This window comes from Hemicordylus capensis, chromosome 5 (genome assembly GCF_027244095.1).
Source record: "Hemicordylus capensis ecotype Gifberg chromosome 5, rHemCap1.1.pri, whole genome shotgun sequence".
In the NCBI taxonomy this organism is placed as follows: domain Eukaryota; kingdom Metazoa; phylum Chordata; class Lepidosauria; order Squamata; family Cordylidae; genus Hemicordylus; species Hemicordylus capensis.
The window spans coordinates 45,142,359-45,157,241 of NC_069661.1; the positions used below are offsets into that span (position 1 = coordinate 45,142,359).

General features: G+C 41.4%; 1 protein-coding gene and 1 long non-coding RNA gene across 6 annotated transcripts in view; one reads left to right on the plus strand and one right to left on the minus strand.

The window, feature by feature from the left end:
* Positions 1–14,883, minus strand: part of TNIP3 (TNFAIP3 interacting protein 3) — a 66,531-nt gene that overhangs the window by 51,287 nt on the left and 361 nt on the right. Inside the window, exons 2-4 of one of the 3 annotated variants that reach the window (XR_008307520.1) lie at positions 13,609–13,695; positions 7,404–7,481; positions 4,267–4,332 (exon numbers count right to left, since the gene is read on the minus strand). Coding sequence is in view for 2 of the 3 variants with exons in the window: in XM_053251217.1 (XP_053107192.1) it covers positions 4,267–4,332; positions 7,404–7,481; positions 13,609–13,656 (192 nt within the window). In the remaining variant the exon portion in view is untranslated. Of the gene's footprint in view, positions 1–4,266; positions 4,333–7,403; positions 7,482–13,608; positions 13,834–14,883 lie in introns of those variants that run through there. The other 2 variants (XM_053251217.1, XM_053251218.1) reach the window with 2 other exon arrangements.
* The window catches only part of LOC128325628 (uncharacterized), a 58,652-nt gene that overhangs the window by 34,551 nt on the left and 9,218 nt on the right, over positions 1–14,883 (plus strand). For 2 of the 3 annotated variants that reach the window (XR_008307522.1, XR_008307521.1), the window contains 3 exons: positions 1,431–1,494; positions 13,864–13,932; positions 14,556–14,653. This is a non-coding gene — a long non-coding RNA (uncharacterized LOC128325628). Of the gene's footprint in view, positions 1–1,430; positions 1,495–1,858; positions 1,904–13,863; positions 13,933–14,555; positions 14,654–14,883 lie in introns of those variants that run through there. The other variant, XR_008307523.1, reaches the window with a different exon arrangement.

The following is a 14,883-nucleotide window of genomic DNA, read 5'->3' on the forward strand; positions in this document are numbered from 1 at the left end:
TGTACTACATACTTAAGTTTCTCCTCACAACAACCCTGTGAAATAGGTTAGGCTCAGAGAGTAGTGACTGGCCCAGAGTCACCCAGCAAGTATCATGGCTGAATGGGGAGTTGAACTCGGGTCTCCCCATTCCTAGTCCAGCACTCTAACCACTACACCACGCTGGCTCTTGCCTGCAGCCTGCTGCTGTTTTAAGAGTTTTAGGGGGTGGGCGACAGTACCAAAGAACAAATGAACAGCACCAGATCTTTTAAAATATTAATATTAATAAGGCAGGAGCCAATAAGCATGCTCACTTTTGTTTTGCAAAGTGGACAGTCCTAGGACCACCCTATAAAGTAATCAGAAAGGGACTAGGCTGATTGATTCCTAGGCAGCCAATCAGAATGCCCAGAGGGTGGGGAAGTCTTTTTCTTGTAGCTCTTCAGAATAATCCAATCACTATTTTGGTTAGAGAGCAGGCAGACTGGATGGATGGCTCTTGGTAAATCTGATCTTTTGCTGGCTTATTTGTTTGTGTTTGTTTGGAGAGGAGGAATACAATCTCTGCTTTCTCTCCTATCTTATCTGTACGCAAAACATTATGGCCCATTCCCAAAATGGGAATCAAACACTGGAAGGAACAGCAAACCATAAGACTGGACTAATTAGATTAGAAACAGGCATAAGAAGCCAGAAATTTATTTTAGGGCATATGCATGGATTTCTGAGTCCAAACTGCTTTTCACATAATTGCAGAAGTGGCTTTCCTTGTGGGTGTGGTGTACAGAAGGAATGGATTCTGTTAGAAGGTAAATAATTTTTAAAAATCCATTTGCTATGCAGAGAGCTAACCAGGTTTTTCTCTGGATTGTGGCCAGTATCTGTAACATTGTGTATGTTTTAAAAACTTTTAATTAGAATTGTATTTATATATTCCTATTTAATATTTTAATTGTGTAACTATTTTATAGTTTTATATTGTTTTAAATGTTCTGTATACCTCCTTAAGTTGGTTTTAATGATGGGTGGTATAAAAATTTAACAATGAAAATAAATTAAAATGTCCACTGGGTGTTATGGTTCTCTGGGCAAGGATTAAGGAAGTGATCTCTATCTAAAACATTTGTTGCTTGCTAAAATGGACACCTAGGCTAAGTTGTGGGCACCGAAGGTGGGCAGAGAGTGGCACCCAGCTGTTCAGCTGGCATGGAGTAGGGTGTCCCCATGCATTTTGCTTCCCATGGTGTCCTCTAAATTACAAGCGATGGTTCATAGCTGCAGTAAGGATCATTGAAAAACCTGTGGTTTTTCTTTTATTTATGTATGCATTTTTGAAATAAGTAGGTAGAGCTGCCTTATAACTTCAGAATGTATTTGTTCTTCACTTTTGTAGCTGGTATTTACTTTACCTGTGGCTTATATAGATTTATTTACTTTTACACTTACAGCCTGTGCTTCCTCCAAGAAGCTACGGTCATGCTAAGACATAAGTGACTGTCCCAGAGTCACCCGGTGAGTTTCATGGCTGAATGGGGACTTGAACTTGGATTTCTCCAGGCTGGTCCAGCACACTAACCACTGTACCACTCAGGCTCGGAGTTCTTTCTGATTGTTTATTAGTAGTATTCATTTTTTAAATAATCAAGCAGACAGAGCTGCCCTGGTGTCTTCAGAATGAAGATGATGAGCAACTGAGATTTGTGTGCTTGTTTGTGTATTTGTATTTTGATCCCACTCATAAGCTTCAAATCTACACTTTGACAGTGTAGGCACCTGCCTAGTCCTGGCTCCATCTCTGCCCACACTTGGCTTCAACCCTCACTAGCTTTGGCTCCACCCATCACCTGCCCTGCCTAGCAACCCCCCACCCCGCCAGTCCCAGGAACCACCAGCCACCACTGTTCCCACCTGCAGTATGAAGGTAACACTGACCTATCTTACAGAGCTGTTTTAAGGTTCATTGGAATGATGAAATCTAGAAAGAAGGTTGTGGCAAATCACTTTCCTTTTAAAAGGGTATTCTGGGATAAATTCTTAGCTTTATACCTCAGAGTAAACGCAGGCTGCATTCACACAAACATGGTGAACCTGGATAAAGAGTTAACCAGGATCACTGAGCCCTGCAGAACTGACTTTAAGAGCTCAGAATTTCTGGGCAGTCCTTGTTAAACAAGGTTTAGCAGCAGAGGTTTGACCAGGATTGCCCAGAAATTCTGGGTTCCCCCAATCAGCTTTGCAGGGCTCGCTGATCATGATTTACTTTTTAACCAGGATCCTTGTGATTGTGAGAATGCAGCCTCAATAAGGATATGTAGTTTTGTGTGCTGGCTAACATCCTGGTTAAATTTACTCAAGGAAATCCCACTGAAATTAAAAGGACAAATTAGGCATGTCTAATTTCTCCTTTTCTTTTCAATTGAACTTCCTCTACATTTAGTCAGGATGTCAGCCACTGTTTTGTGCTATTCAGGGGTATAACCACCATTGAATGGGTGGGGGGGGACAAATGTCCACCAGCCACCTGTATCCAGGGGCTGCCTGGGGGCTCCCTTGCCCCCTCCAGACACCTGCACTCAGGGCACCCAGTGGCAAACGGAGGGCTGCCTCCAACAGTGCTATATCCCTGGTGCTGTTCAGAGAGGCTAATGCCCTCTATTGGCGACAGAGGCAACTCTGTTGCTAAGCAGCACCAATGGATACTGTTGCTATGCAGTTGGCATATCAAGAATTGTGGACGGGGAGTGGGGTGCTGGAGCCTAAAAGGGGTCAAGAGAGAGAAAGCAGTTAAGTTTACTTAATACAGAAAGCAAAGACAGTCGGTTTGCTCAGGGAAGATGGTTGTAGAAGACTGAGGCTGAGAAACTGGAAGGAGAAATTGTGAGGCAAAGCAAGAGAGAAGGAATTGTGAGATAACTTGTAGGCAGGTAGACCAGTAAGGGAGAGGAAGGCTTCACTTGGCACTGGCAAGAGGATGGGGGAAACTTTAGACTGAATACAATCTGTATCATGGAACATATAAGCCAGGAGAAGCATGACTTGTCCCCTTAGCTAAGCAGGGTCCTCCCTGGTTACATATGAATGGGAGGCTAGAAGTGTGAGCACTGTAAGATATTCCCCTCAGGGGATGGGGCCGCTCTGGGAAGAGCAGAAGGTTCCAAGTTCCCTCGCTGGCAGCATCTCCAAAATAGGGCTGAGAGAGGTTCCTGCCTGCACCCTTGGAGAAGCCGCTGCCAGTCTGTGTAGACAATACTGAGCTAGATGGACCAATGGTCTGACTCAGTATATGGCAGCTTCCTATGTTCTAGTGCCTGTGTACATGAGTGACTGCTATGGAGGAGTTGATCTATGGAAGTTTGCAATTTAAATTAACTGGGGGAGTTATTTGTGACAGGATTCTAGCCACTGCTCTTTTGCAGCAGACATCTATATATTTCAAGAACTGCACCTTTATCCTTTTACAGTTACTCTTTTATTCTTAGAAGTATTTTTACAAAATAAAAGTCACTCCCTTCTAGTGTAAAATACACCTTGTATTGGTTCTTTCCTATGTTTAAGTCTCATCCCATTCTATCAAAGTGGATTTAAAAGGATTTAAAAGTTCAGAGTTTAGGAATAATTGGTGACAGCAAGATTGTAAGGAAGGATGTATTTTATAAAGCAACCTCCACAAATAGTTGCTAAGGCAGAACCTCTAAGTAGAGGGTACATATACAATTGTGTTTTTCAATGAATGCAAGAGAAATATAAGCATGTAACATTCAAAAAGAGGACAAGCACTCTCTGAACGCTTTCTCACAATCCATGAGAAGGGCTTGAAGGGGTGAGGAGAGGAATCCTCGAAAAGCTTACCTCCCCTCACAGACAATCCTCGCCTTGTTGCTGGGCAGGCAGATCTCCTACCCATATGATTGTTGGCTTCTGCCGGCAGCAGGGAGGTTTGGGGGCCGGGAGGCCCCCAGAACTCCGATAATGCACCACATGAGTGCATGGTGCATTATGGGGAGTCTGTCAACACCAGACGGTAGGCTGATGGTATGTGGGTGCCGCATGGCACCAACACATGATCAGTTAGCCGCCCAGGCTAATGGTGCATTTGTGCCCTTAACCCGGGCTAACAGCTGGGACTCCCTTGTGGGTTTGCCACCATGTCACTACCAGGAGCCACATGGCTCCCTGCAGTTCTCATGCACAGGCAAAACCAGACTGGGCTTCCCTAGCCCGGTTTTACCTGCACGTGAGAACAGCCTCTCTGTCTTGCTCTACTAGAATATTCAGGGGTCTTACCTTTTTTTCATAGTGCTGCTTCATCCGCCTGAATTGTTCATCCCATTGATTGTTCACTGTCAAAAGCTGAAACAATTAATGAATAAACTTAGGAACACTATTTTCATATTATTCTTAATACTTTACAGCAGTCTTTGATTTAATCTTTGAGGCAACATATTATTTTAGAAGTTTGCCCTACCTCCTAACAGGTATCATTAAAAAATAGCAAAATGTTAAGTTTTAATTTATAATACATCCAAATATATTAGTAAAAAATACCCACAGCTCAATCATGGCCACCAAATCCTTGCTTCACTGTGGAGAATTTTACTCTATTCTTTTATCAGCTTCACTAGTTGCCAGCTCTTTTCAGACACAATTAAAGGTGTTGGTGTCCTAAACAATTTGGGACCTGGATACCTCATGGATCACCTTCATCCATACCATCTGATTGACTGAGGAGGCCCTCCTGAGGATCCTGCCACAGTCTGAAATACAGTTTGTGGGCATAAGGGAAAGGAAAGTCTCAGCAGTGACACCCAGATTATAGGAGTTCCCACCCAGAGAGATTCTTTTTTTTCTCGCTCACTCCATCTTTTGCCATAGTTCATCATTAGGCAAAGATGTGGATATTTTTACTAATCCATTTGGATGTAATATAAATTTTTATTTGGCCATCTATCTGATTTTGTTGGGGTTTTTCTTCAGCTGCTCTGAATATGTCAAAAGTATTGTGCTGTGGATTGTTAATATGATTATTATTTTGCTGTCACTTGGTTTTCTGTTGCTTATTGGCCATGTGTGGGAGGCAGGAGCTGGCTAGGACAGTGCCATCTTACCCAGCCTTCATACTCAGCACTTGACCAAGTAGGAGGAAAACCTGTCTCACCCAGCCCATTTCCCACACAGTCAGTTCTCCCTCCTCCTACCTAATTGTTCACTCCCATACAACCAAAAATTGGAAAGTGCACAGCTCTCAAACCTGGGTAGGACACTTGTCCTACCTTGTATTTGGTTGTGTGAACAGCCATATTCTGGGCTACAGTTTAATGAACTTCTAAACATGGGAGAGTCACAACTAGTGTGAACAATCATTAAATGCCTCTACCTTTCTACAGAGCCTCACTCTTTGCATTTTCTTAGAGCCAAAAGGGATATAAGGGGGTGGGGGGGAATGTCCTCTAAATTATGGAGGCCTCATTTAAGGCTTTCTAGGTTACTTCCAGTCTCTTCATAACATTATCTATGACTGATTTACTGTACAGCAGGCTTACGAACATTTTATTTCCTTGCAGTAGAGGTGAAAAGATAGAGAAATCAACACAGGCTTCGCAATACAAGACAAATAACTAGTGAGGGAGTAGCCCGTGACTCAGCATTAATACCGTAGCAATGCAAATATTAAACTCAAAACTCCCTATAGGGATTTTAAAGATGCACATATTTCCCTTGTGTACCTGTGAAAGTTCACTTAGTTCACAAGAACATTAAATGTGCACCTCTTTCCCATCATGACAGGTTACGTAAATATTCCAACAGAATGTTTTTCAAAACATGAAACTAGTCCGACTAGCATAACTTTAGAAAGTCCAACTGAGTACAAGGTCACTTCAAATATAAGTTTGTAGAGTGTATATCTAAAACATGTTGCATGTATCCTTAAAAATATAACATGTGCTCACACGCATGCACACACTCATGTTTCAGCAACACATATGATAGGATCCACACATAAGAGAACCAAGATTAACCATGGTTCCCTACAGCAGAAAACAGTAATCTGCATTGGCCAACATACAACTCTAGAAGCAATCCTCATCAATGAGGTTATGTAAACTGGAAAACGAAGTGGGGATTGCAGTTATCATATAGAAAGTGAGCAGGGAATCAATATATGCAGTTTTGGAAATGCTGACATTATCCCTACAAGGGAACCAGACCTGGGATGACTGTGTGAGGAAACTCCACTAAAATGGAACCAAGGTTTGCTTAGAATAAAAATTTCAAGCAGATTTGGGGGCTATAACCTGTAACCTGGGACTATTGTGTGTAAATGGAAATCCTTGGCCTTTGCAGATTAGAGTCAGAATGAGCATTAGCTTGGTCTGACTGGGTTTTTAAATACCTTTGCTGAGGCCCAGGTTTTTACTTCTCTGAAGATAGCTGGAAGCATATCTAGTGGTTGCTTCTTTTGCCTTTTTTGCCCATGTATAGTGGAATGACTAGGCACAACAATAGAGGACACCAACAGCTGCAGTTGCTAGCTCTTGAAAGACCCAGTTTTCATGCCTAGCATTTGATCAAGGTAGGAGGAAAAGCTGCCCTACTCAGCTCCCGTCTCCCACATAATCACTTCTCCCTCCTCCTAGAGCAGGTATCCCCAAACTGTGGCCCTCCAGATGTTGCTGAACTACAACTTCCAGCATACCCAGCCACAAAAAATTGTGTCTAGGGATGCTGGGAGTTGTAGTTCAGCAACATCTGGAGGGCCGCAGTTTGGGGATGCCTGTCCTAGAGCGTTCACTCTGTTATCCTCATTTAAGGAGAGGGATTGTTAGGTGGGCTAGCTGCCGTGGAACCACCGGGCTTGCCCGTAAGCCCAGTGGTTCCAACGATCACTGGAAACCAGACTGGGCTCCCTTAGCCTAGTTTCCAGTGATTGTGGGAATAACCTCTTTGTCTAAGATTATTGCTGCCATTATGGATCCACCTTTCAGATAGTTATGTTCCTAGATCTCTTGCAATATCACAGAAAATACTGGAGCTCAGCTTTCACACTGCACATGCTTGACTGCAATTTGACTAGCTACTTATGAGATATTATTGCCAGTTATTCTGGAGCTTTGCTCCTAACTATTCTGTAAGGGTGGTCTAGAAATCGAACAAACAAACAAACAAACAAATAACTTGCATACTGCTTTCCTTGGCACTCTTAAAAATATTGCATGTATTCTCAAGTGGGCAGCAGTATCCAAAGATCTGCATGTGCTGAACCACTGTTCTACAATGGAAAATACCATTGCACACAGAAAAACTGGTTGCTGTTTGGGGGCAAATATGTTCCGGAGAATCTCTCCATAAGTTTATACCCAATTATTCTAATGTAATTGCATTGTGTGTCTGCCTGAGAGTGCAAAGCGGATGCTTAAAATTACCTCTTGTCTCTGTTTTTCCAGTGATATAATCTGTTGTTCCAGCATATCTGTTGATATATTCTTTTTTGTCAATGTATGCTATGAAAACAAAAATTAGTTGAGTCAAACACAAATCTACTTACATTGCATCATAAGATATGATCAAAGAGCATTTTACTAACTTATATTGTTTGCCACTGAATTATGCAAAGCTCTCTGAAATCAAGAGACAAATTAGAAGATCCCTAAAAAGTATAACTTAAAAAAAGAACAGATAAGGTGTCTGTTACGTAGTTTATAGAGCATACAGCAGCAGTTATGGAATAGGAAATATATATATATATACTGCCTAACCCAATGATACATATTTGTTATCCCTAACATTAACAAAACCCAACACTTTTTCATGAAAAGAAGCAAGAAAATGTTCAAAAAGCACACATTCATGTAGGATAGTTCTATCAGTGGCTGTTAGCAGGGGTGCAGCTAGGTGATTTTGGAGCCTGGACCTAGTAAGTTACTGAGGGGGGCCCTTGCAAAAGAAGCATCCTCTACTTATGCATGCAAACAGACCATGATTTCACACAGCTTCCCATTGGCATGGGCAGGCAGGAACAGGAAGGAAGGCACAAACTGAGGCAGCAGCATACAGAGCACTCTGCCTCAGCCAGCTTCTCCCACTTGCTGAACACCTGAAGGATCCAAACACCTTCTTGATCATTCATCACAATCTCACAGGTGTGGACTAGAGTGCATTTGCGGGGGGGACACACTACACAACCCCACAAAGAATCCACACAGGTTCTTGATCATTCACGACAAATCCACAGGTCTGGGCCAGAGTGCATTTGTAAAAAGTAAAAAAGAAAAAGAAAAAAATGACAGCACAGCCCCCAATGGATTCTTGACCATTCACAAACCAACTGGGACAAAACATGTGTCCCTTGCTTAACAGTCCAAACACACACCTGGATCACAAACCAGGTTGGACATATAGTGCATTGGTAAGGAAACAAAGTTAAAACCACAGCACATGCCTCTTGCTTCACAGTTCTCTCTCAGTCCTGCTGGATTGTAAACTAACTTGAGCATAGTGCATTTATTTAAAAATATATAGGGTTTTTTAAAATTCAGACATTAACAATTAGCTCCACGGCCACTAGGTGTGAAGTACTCTATGGATAAAGATAACTCTGGCAGCTTTACTGCAGTGGGGGGGGGGATTAAAAATTAAATAATTAACCAATCCACTTCAAATTAAATATATAGAGCTTAGCATCCCACTCTGCCCTAGATCTGTGCTCAATATCAAAGCCCTATGCTAAGCCATTCCAAGAGATCTAAAGGGTAGGTTAAAAAGAGAGATGCTTTACCCTTTTTTATGAAGGCAAAGGGCAGCCTCCTCCATGTGCAGGTGGAATGATGGTCGGGGGTGAGGAGGCTTCAGTTCCAGAAGTGTTTGTAATCTCTGCTATGAAACAAGCAACTTATAGGACTTTTTAATTTTTTTAATTAAAAATTTTTTAAAATCAAGAGTGACCAATCCACTTCAAATTACATCTACAGAGCACTCTCAACCTGCCCTACATCTTTGTCCAATATCAAAACCCTATGGCATGCCATTCCATAAATATACAAAATGGGGTAATAACCACAAAAGGGAAATCCCATAATTTCAATTGCTGACTCTGAAGAGCAGGTAGGCACATGCTTAGCATACCCGTAGGCATTGACAGGGCAGGGCAGAGGGTGTGTACAGTGCTCTGGTGGACAGCCAGAACTGGCCATCCTGCCTCATTTCTTCTCTGCTGCCTACAGGTAACCTGCCAGCCCATCTGGAGAGCTTCAGGGAGGCCAGCAGAGAGGCCTCTGGAACCTCCACCCACCCACCCCAAAACAGCTGATAGGTGGGTGGGGGGAGCGGTAACAGACAACCTGACCCAGCATGCACGAGCTTCCCAGTGGCCAGACAACCCTCTCCGTGGTGTCCAGCCTCATGCTGCTGGTGTGCGGGGTGCAGAGAAGACATGGCAGAGCCCACGTTGACTGCAGGGCAAGGAGGCTGGAGCCCTCCAGGAAAGGGAGGCTGCCAAGGCCATGGACCTGTGCCCCAAGGTCTGGGCCTAACAGCACCTCTGGTTGTTAGGCTCCAGATTCAAAAACACCAGAATACTAACTTGTGGGCTTTCCAGAGGCATATGACTGGCCACTGTTGGAAGTGGGATGCTGGACTGGATGGATGGTCTTTTGGCTTGATCCCTCAGGGCTCTACTGCATTATTGTTCTAATTGTTATCTGTTGTATCAAGGGAGCTTGTGTGTCTTCTCAAAGTGGGAGATATTAAAGTTCTACTTCATGTATGACATAAAGTATGACATGTTGCATGAATGTTTTAATGTGAACAGTTTAAAAAAAAAAATCAAAGCCAGGGACTCTCCTTCAGACAAAAATGATTTATATATTTCACACTGAGCTATTCAGCAATTAAAAACTTATGTTGAAAATATAGCTCTTTACAGTCAGTTCAACATTATGTAGACTTATCTGTAAAGAAAAAAGAGATACATCTATCATAATGCAAGAGTCCCATTTAATTATAAAATTATTAGAGCCTTCTCTACAATTTACCAAAATAGACTGAACAATGCTGCAACATACTATGATCAAATCTACTAACGTTCTTATTTAGCCTACTTTCCAGTAGGCTATGAGGTTACCCAGCAGTGTGTGTGTTTGTGTCTGCACACGCACGCACGCACGCACGCAGATCCCCATCTACTTCGCAATGCCTGGACCAATATGAACCAAATTGGGTGCAGTTGTAGGGACTCATAGGAACACCTCAATGGCACAGTTTGTGATAATTTAATCTACCCCAGTTCAAGATGGTGGACATTTGAACATTTGAGGCACAAATGGACTAACTTATGGATTAACCAATTTGAACCAAATTTTGTACAGTTGAAGGGACACATAGAGATGGCTCAAGGGCATAGTTTGTAATGATGTCAACCAGCCTGATTCAAGATGGGGGACACATGAACATTTGAGGTGCAAATGAGAACTGATTTGGACCCAACTTGGTACAGTTTTAGTGATAGTGAAAGAAAAGTAGGCAGATTAGTTCTAACTAGAACAACTTGTTCTACTTGCCTTTGTATGTTTTTTTTTAATTTGCTTTAGTTCCTCCAAAAGCTTGAGAAAGTGAGAAACCAGAAGCAAGGCAGGCAGAAAGATTAGCAATTGACAATGGGGCAAGAACAGAAACTGGAAACGATAATCATAAATCAGCAGCATAAAAATGATAATTGATACCCCCCCCCACCCAAGAAAACACCTTAAGAGGTTCATGTGGCAATAGATTTTATTCATTCATTCATTTAATTAACATATTTGTATACCGTCCAAAACTTATGTGTCAGGGCAGTTTACAATAACTGTAAACCGCTAAAGAGTAAAAAGAATAGAGGGTCCCAATACAGAAACCTGCAAACTTTAAAAGATTGAGGAAATGAGACTGAGAAGGACCTGTTGATAGAAACGCAGTAAGAATGGTTGGACTGATAAGAAAACAATGCAAGAATAAGATCTTGGAAACTAGGTTTATGCAAAGATGACAAAATAATTGTATAATCAATTGTATCAAATGGAAATATTGGAAGAAATATTCAACAATAAGGGAACTGAAAACAGTCAGTGATGTTTACACAAAAGAAAGAAGTCAGTAATAGAAGTCAAAGCTTTTCAGTTTAGTAGAAAGGACAAAAACCAGATTGATTAGGATAAAAGTCTGATAAGACTTTATGAGACAAGAGAAATTATAAGCATTGTGCAAGCACAACCTACTCCATAAAAGTTGATATGTCTGCAGTGCAATGCGCACTCCATAAATTTAGAAGCAACATGTTTTTGCCCAACGAGGAGATTGGGGGAAAATTTGGGAAAGCTTTGTAAAAAAAGATAACTTTTTTTTAAAAAGGTTGAGCAACAGCTGACTTGAAGTCAAGAGAAAAAGTCCAAAAGATCAAAGAAATATTAAAAAATATGTAAAAGAGAAAAATAGCTGAAATAAGAGGAAGGATCAAGTTGATCAAGAATGTGTTAAATCTCAGTCCTGTGATTAGGGATGTACACAAACCGAGGTTTGTTCACAGGTTCAGCAGCACCCGGGGAAGTGGCAAGCAGGATCTTTAAAAAGGCTTAGTGCAGGTCCTTTCCTGCTCTCCACTGCTGCATGAAGCTTCTTGCTGTGATGGCACCCCCTCCACCCACCAAGAAGCCGCACGCAGCACCGGGATGCACATGGAGTCCGCGCATGCACGGGTGCCATTTGTATGGGCAGCAACACTATGCTGACCATGCAAATGGCTCCATGCATGCATCAATGCCATGTGTGACCTGGTGCCACACACAGGTTCTTGGGGGGAGCGCCGTTGTAGCAGGAAGCTGCATGTGGTGGCGGAGATCAGGTAAGGACCTATTCTCCTCCTTTTTAAAGATACCGCTCACCACCACCCTGGCAGCACTGAACCGGTTCAGCTCCGAATCATTGCACGAACCCCGGTTCGTGCACATTCCTACTTGTGAGTTCACCATATGCAAGTCACCTGCAAAACACAACACTCACACATGGCAGAGATCAAGCAATGTTATCTTAACAGAATTTGCCCTACATAGTACTATTTCTTTGGTACTTCCCCCACCACTAAAAAAGCTGGTAGGGAAGTTGTCATCAGAATATGGTGCATGAGTGTATGATCACAAAATATAATTAAAATCCACAAGTGACAATAAATTATCATGATTTTCCCCATTTAATTAAGGAAACATCAACACATTCATTCAAAGACAAAAGGTCCACATTACATATATAGAGTTACCAAACTCTTATTTTAAATTTAGGGGGCAATCAGAAGGGTGACTCTGGCAAATATGTAATTAAAATATGGGGGGAAGTGGTGTTAGTCCATTAGGAAAAACCCCAAAGCAGTAGTAATCCAATGGGTTCAATCACACAATCAGAAACTGTGTTGTACCCAGGTTTGGGAGCTGTGTGTCCGACTCCTCTCAATTTTCAGTTGTGTGGAAGCAAGGTAAGAGGAACATCTTGATAGAAGTGATTGTGTGGAAGCAAGGTTGAAGGAAACCTAGGTAGCTTTTCCTCTGAACTTGCTTCCACACAAGTCCCTTCTACCCAGGTTTTCCTCTTACCTTGCTTCAACACAACTGAAAATTGGGAGCACACACACAGCTCCCAAACCCAGGAGCTGGTAGAACAGTTTTTGATTGTGATCTCAGTAGCTATTAAAACTGAGTTCAAAGAATTCTGATTCACCTGAAAGCTCACTATTTTCTGGCATTTCAATTGCTCCTATTATGCTTCTTTTGCTTTGGTTTAATAATACTATTAAAATAATATTATTAAACAGTATTTATGCTTCTTTTGCTTTGGTTTAATAATAATTATTGGTATTATTATTTAATTAAAAATAGTATAAGCCAAAGCTGCAAGGAACTCATGATCAAACACTTTGAGGTCATTCACACAAGTGAAAACTGTGTTCTACCCAGGTTTGGAAGCTGTGTGTGCTCCCAGTTGTGTGGGTGCAAATAACTAGGTAGGAGGAGGGGAAAGTGATTGTGTGGAAGCAAGGTAGGAGGAAAAGCTCTTACCTTGCTTTCACATAATCACTTTTCCCTCCTCCTAACCTAGTTGTTTGCACCCACACAACTGAAAATTGGGAACTTCCAAACCTGGGTAGAACACAGTTTTAACTTGTGTGAATGACCTCTGTGATTTAAACCAATTTAATATGACTTTGTTGGGTAAAGAATAAGTTCCATGCTTGCAATCACACCTGTAAAGGTTTTTCTGGCTGAGAAATAAATTCACATTTAAGCAATATTGAAGTGAAAAGGGGGGGGGGGATCTGAAAAGTCAACTGGTATTATTTAAAAGAAAAATGCTACCTTAAAAACTTAATAGCATGGGTTTTGTTTGTTCATTTGTTGGCTTTTGCAATTTTTCTTCTCCCTAACAAATCTTTTTTAGAAGTATGATAAAACACTGAATTTAAACTAATGTCACCATTTCATGATTTATATTGGTATATTAGCACATAATATATTAACACTTTTTGGACAATGAGGCAACTCCTTGTCCTAGCACAATATGAAAGGATCCAAATGCCACAGACATGTACCTCCAGCCACTGCTCCCACTTACCTCTGACAGACTGCCAGAAGTTTCCTTGCTTTCCATGCCAACTTGCATCTGTCCAGAATACCCTAGGGTGCTGCTTTTACTGAAGGCCTTTAAAGCAGACAAAGCAAATAAATCACATACATTGTGCGACAGACTTGTTCAAGGTAGAACGTAAGTGCACGAAGACTTGGGTCTCAAAAACTTCACGGATAACTTCTCCGACTGTGTGTGGAATACAGGAGGCGGTGTATTTGAATCATTTCCCTTTCCTAACAGGGGCTTCCCAGAATGTCTCAAGTATGCAGCCTGTGATTAACGTGAGAAGATAGCCGTCTGTCTGGTGCGGTATGTAAACTGCTGTTTCCCTGTTGTCTCCCTATTCTCTTTTGAGAGGGGGAAGCTAGGCAGATAAGAAAAGGAAGAGTAAACTTTTCAGTAAGTGTCACTAGGAGAATTACATTTTTTCCCCAAGCCACTGATAACCATTTCCTACTGAATTTTTACCCTCTGTTTCCTTGCATGTACAGAGAAAAATGTTGATAGGATATTAAGACATACTGTATATTTGGCTGTGACTGTGAAATAAGTGAGTCATACTTTATGTAGAATGAGAGTAATGCTTGTAAAAGCAATGGGGAAGGAAATGCCCAGGATGAGGAACATTGTGTACCATGAAGCACCCAAACCTAGGTTTTTTGTCCCTTACAAACTGGGTGTGGAATTTTTTGTCCCATAAAAAGTTAAACATCCTGGACTGAACAGATTTCATCTCTTCTTAGGATTTTTGTGGAAGTGTTAGTAAGACAGTAACTGAAGTGAATTCGCAAGGCATATGTCTAGATATGTGCCACTGTATATTCTGAAATATTAACACACTGTGATGTTATTGCTAGTCATATGTGGTCAGAAATGCTATGCATTTTCAAAACTTTGCATTTTACTTAAGCTGGCCTTTTTCATTCTAATAGACTTTTGTCCAAAAATGAGAGATCAAATGAAATAGAGCAATTTAGTGGAGAGAAGAAGAAAAGTCTGATCTTTTGAAACTAATGGAACATACTCACCAGTAAGCATGCTTAGTAGTCAGTGATAATAACAATTTTTTAAAGGATGATATTCCCATTTTTTTCAGTTATGTGACACTGTATATTAAGCAATTGTATATAATGCACCAAAATGCAGATCATATATACTTTGTGAAATCCCCTGCTTTTATGCCCCTTTCAGGTGAAATTGGTGAAACACTGGACTTTTCTATAGCTGAATTTCAGACATCCTGCTTGATCACTAAATGAC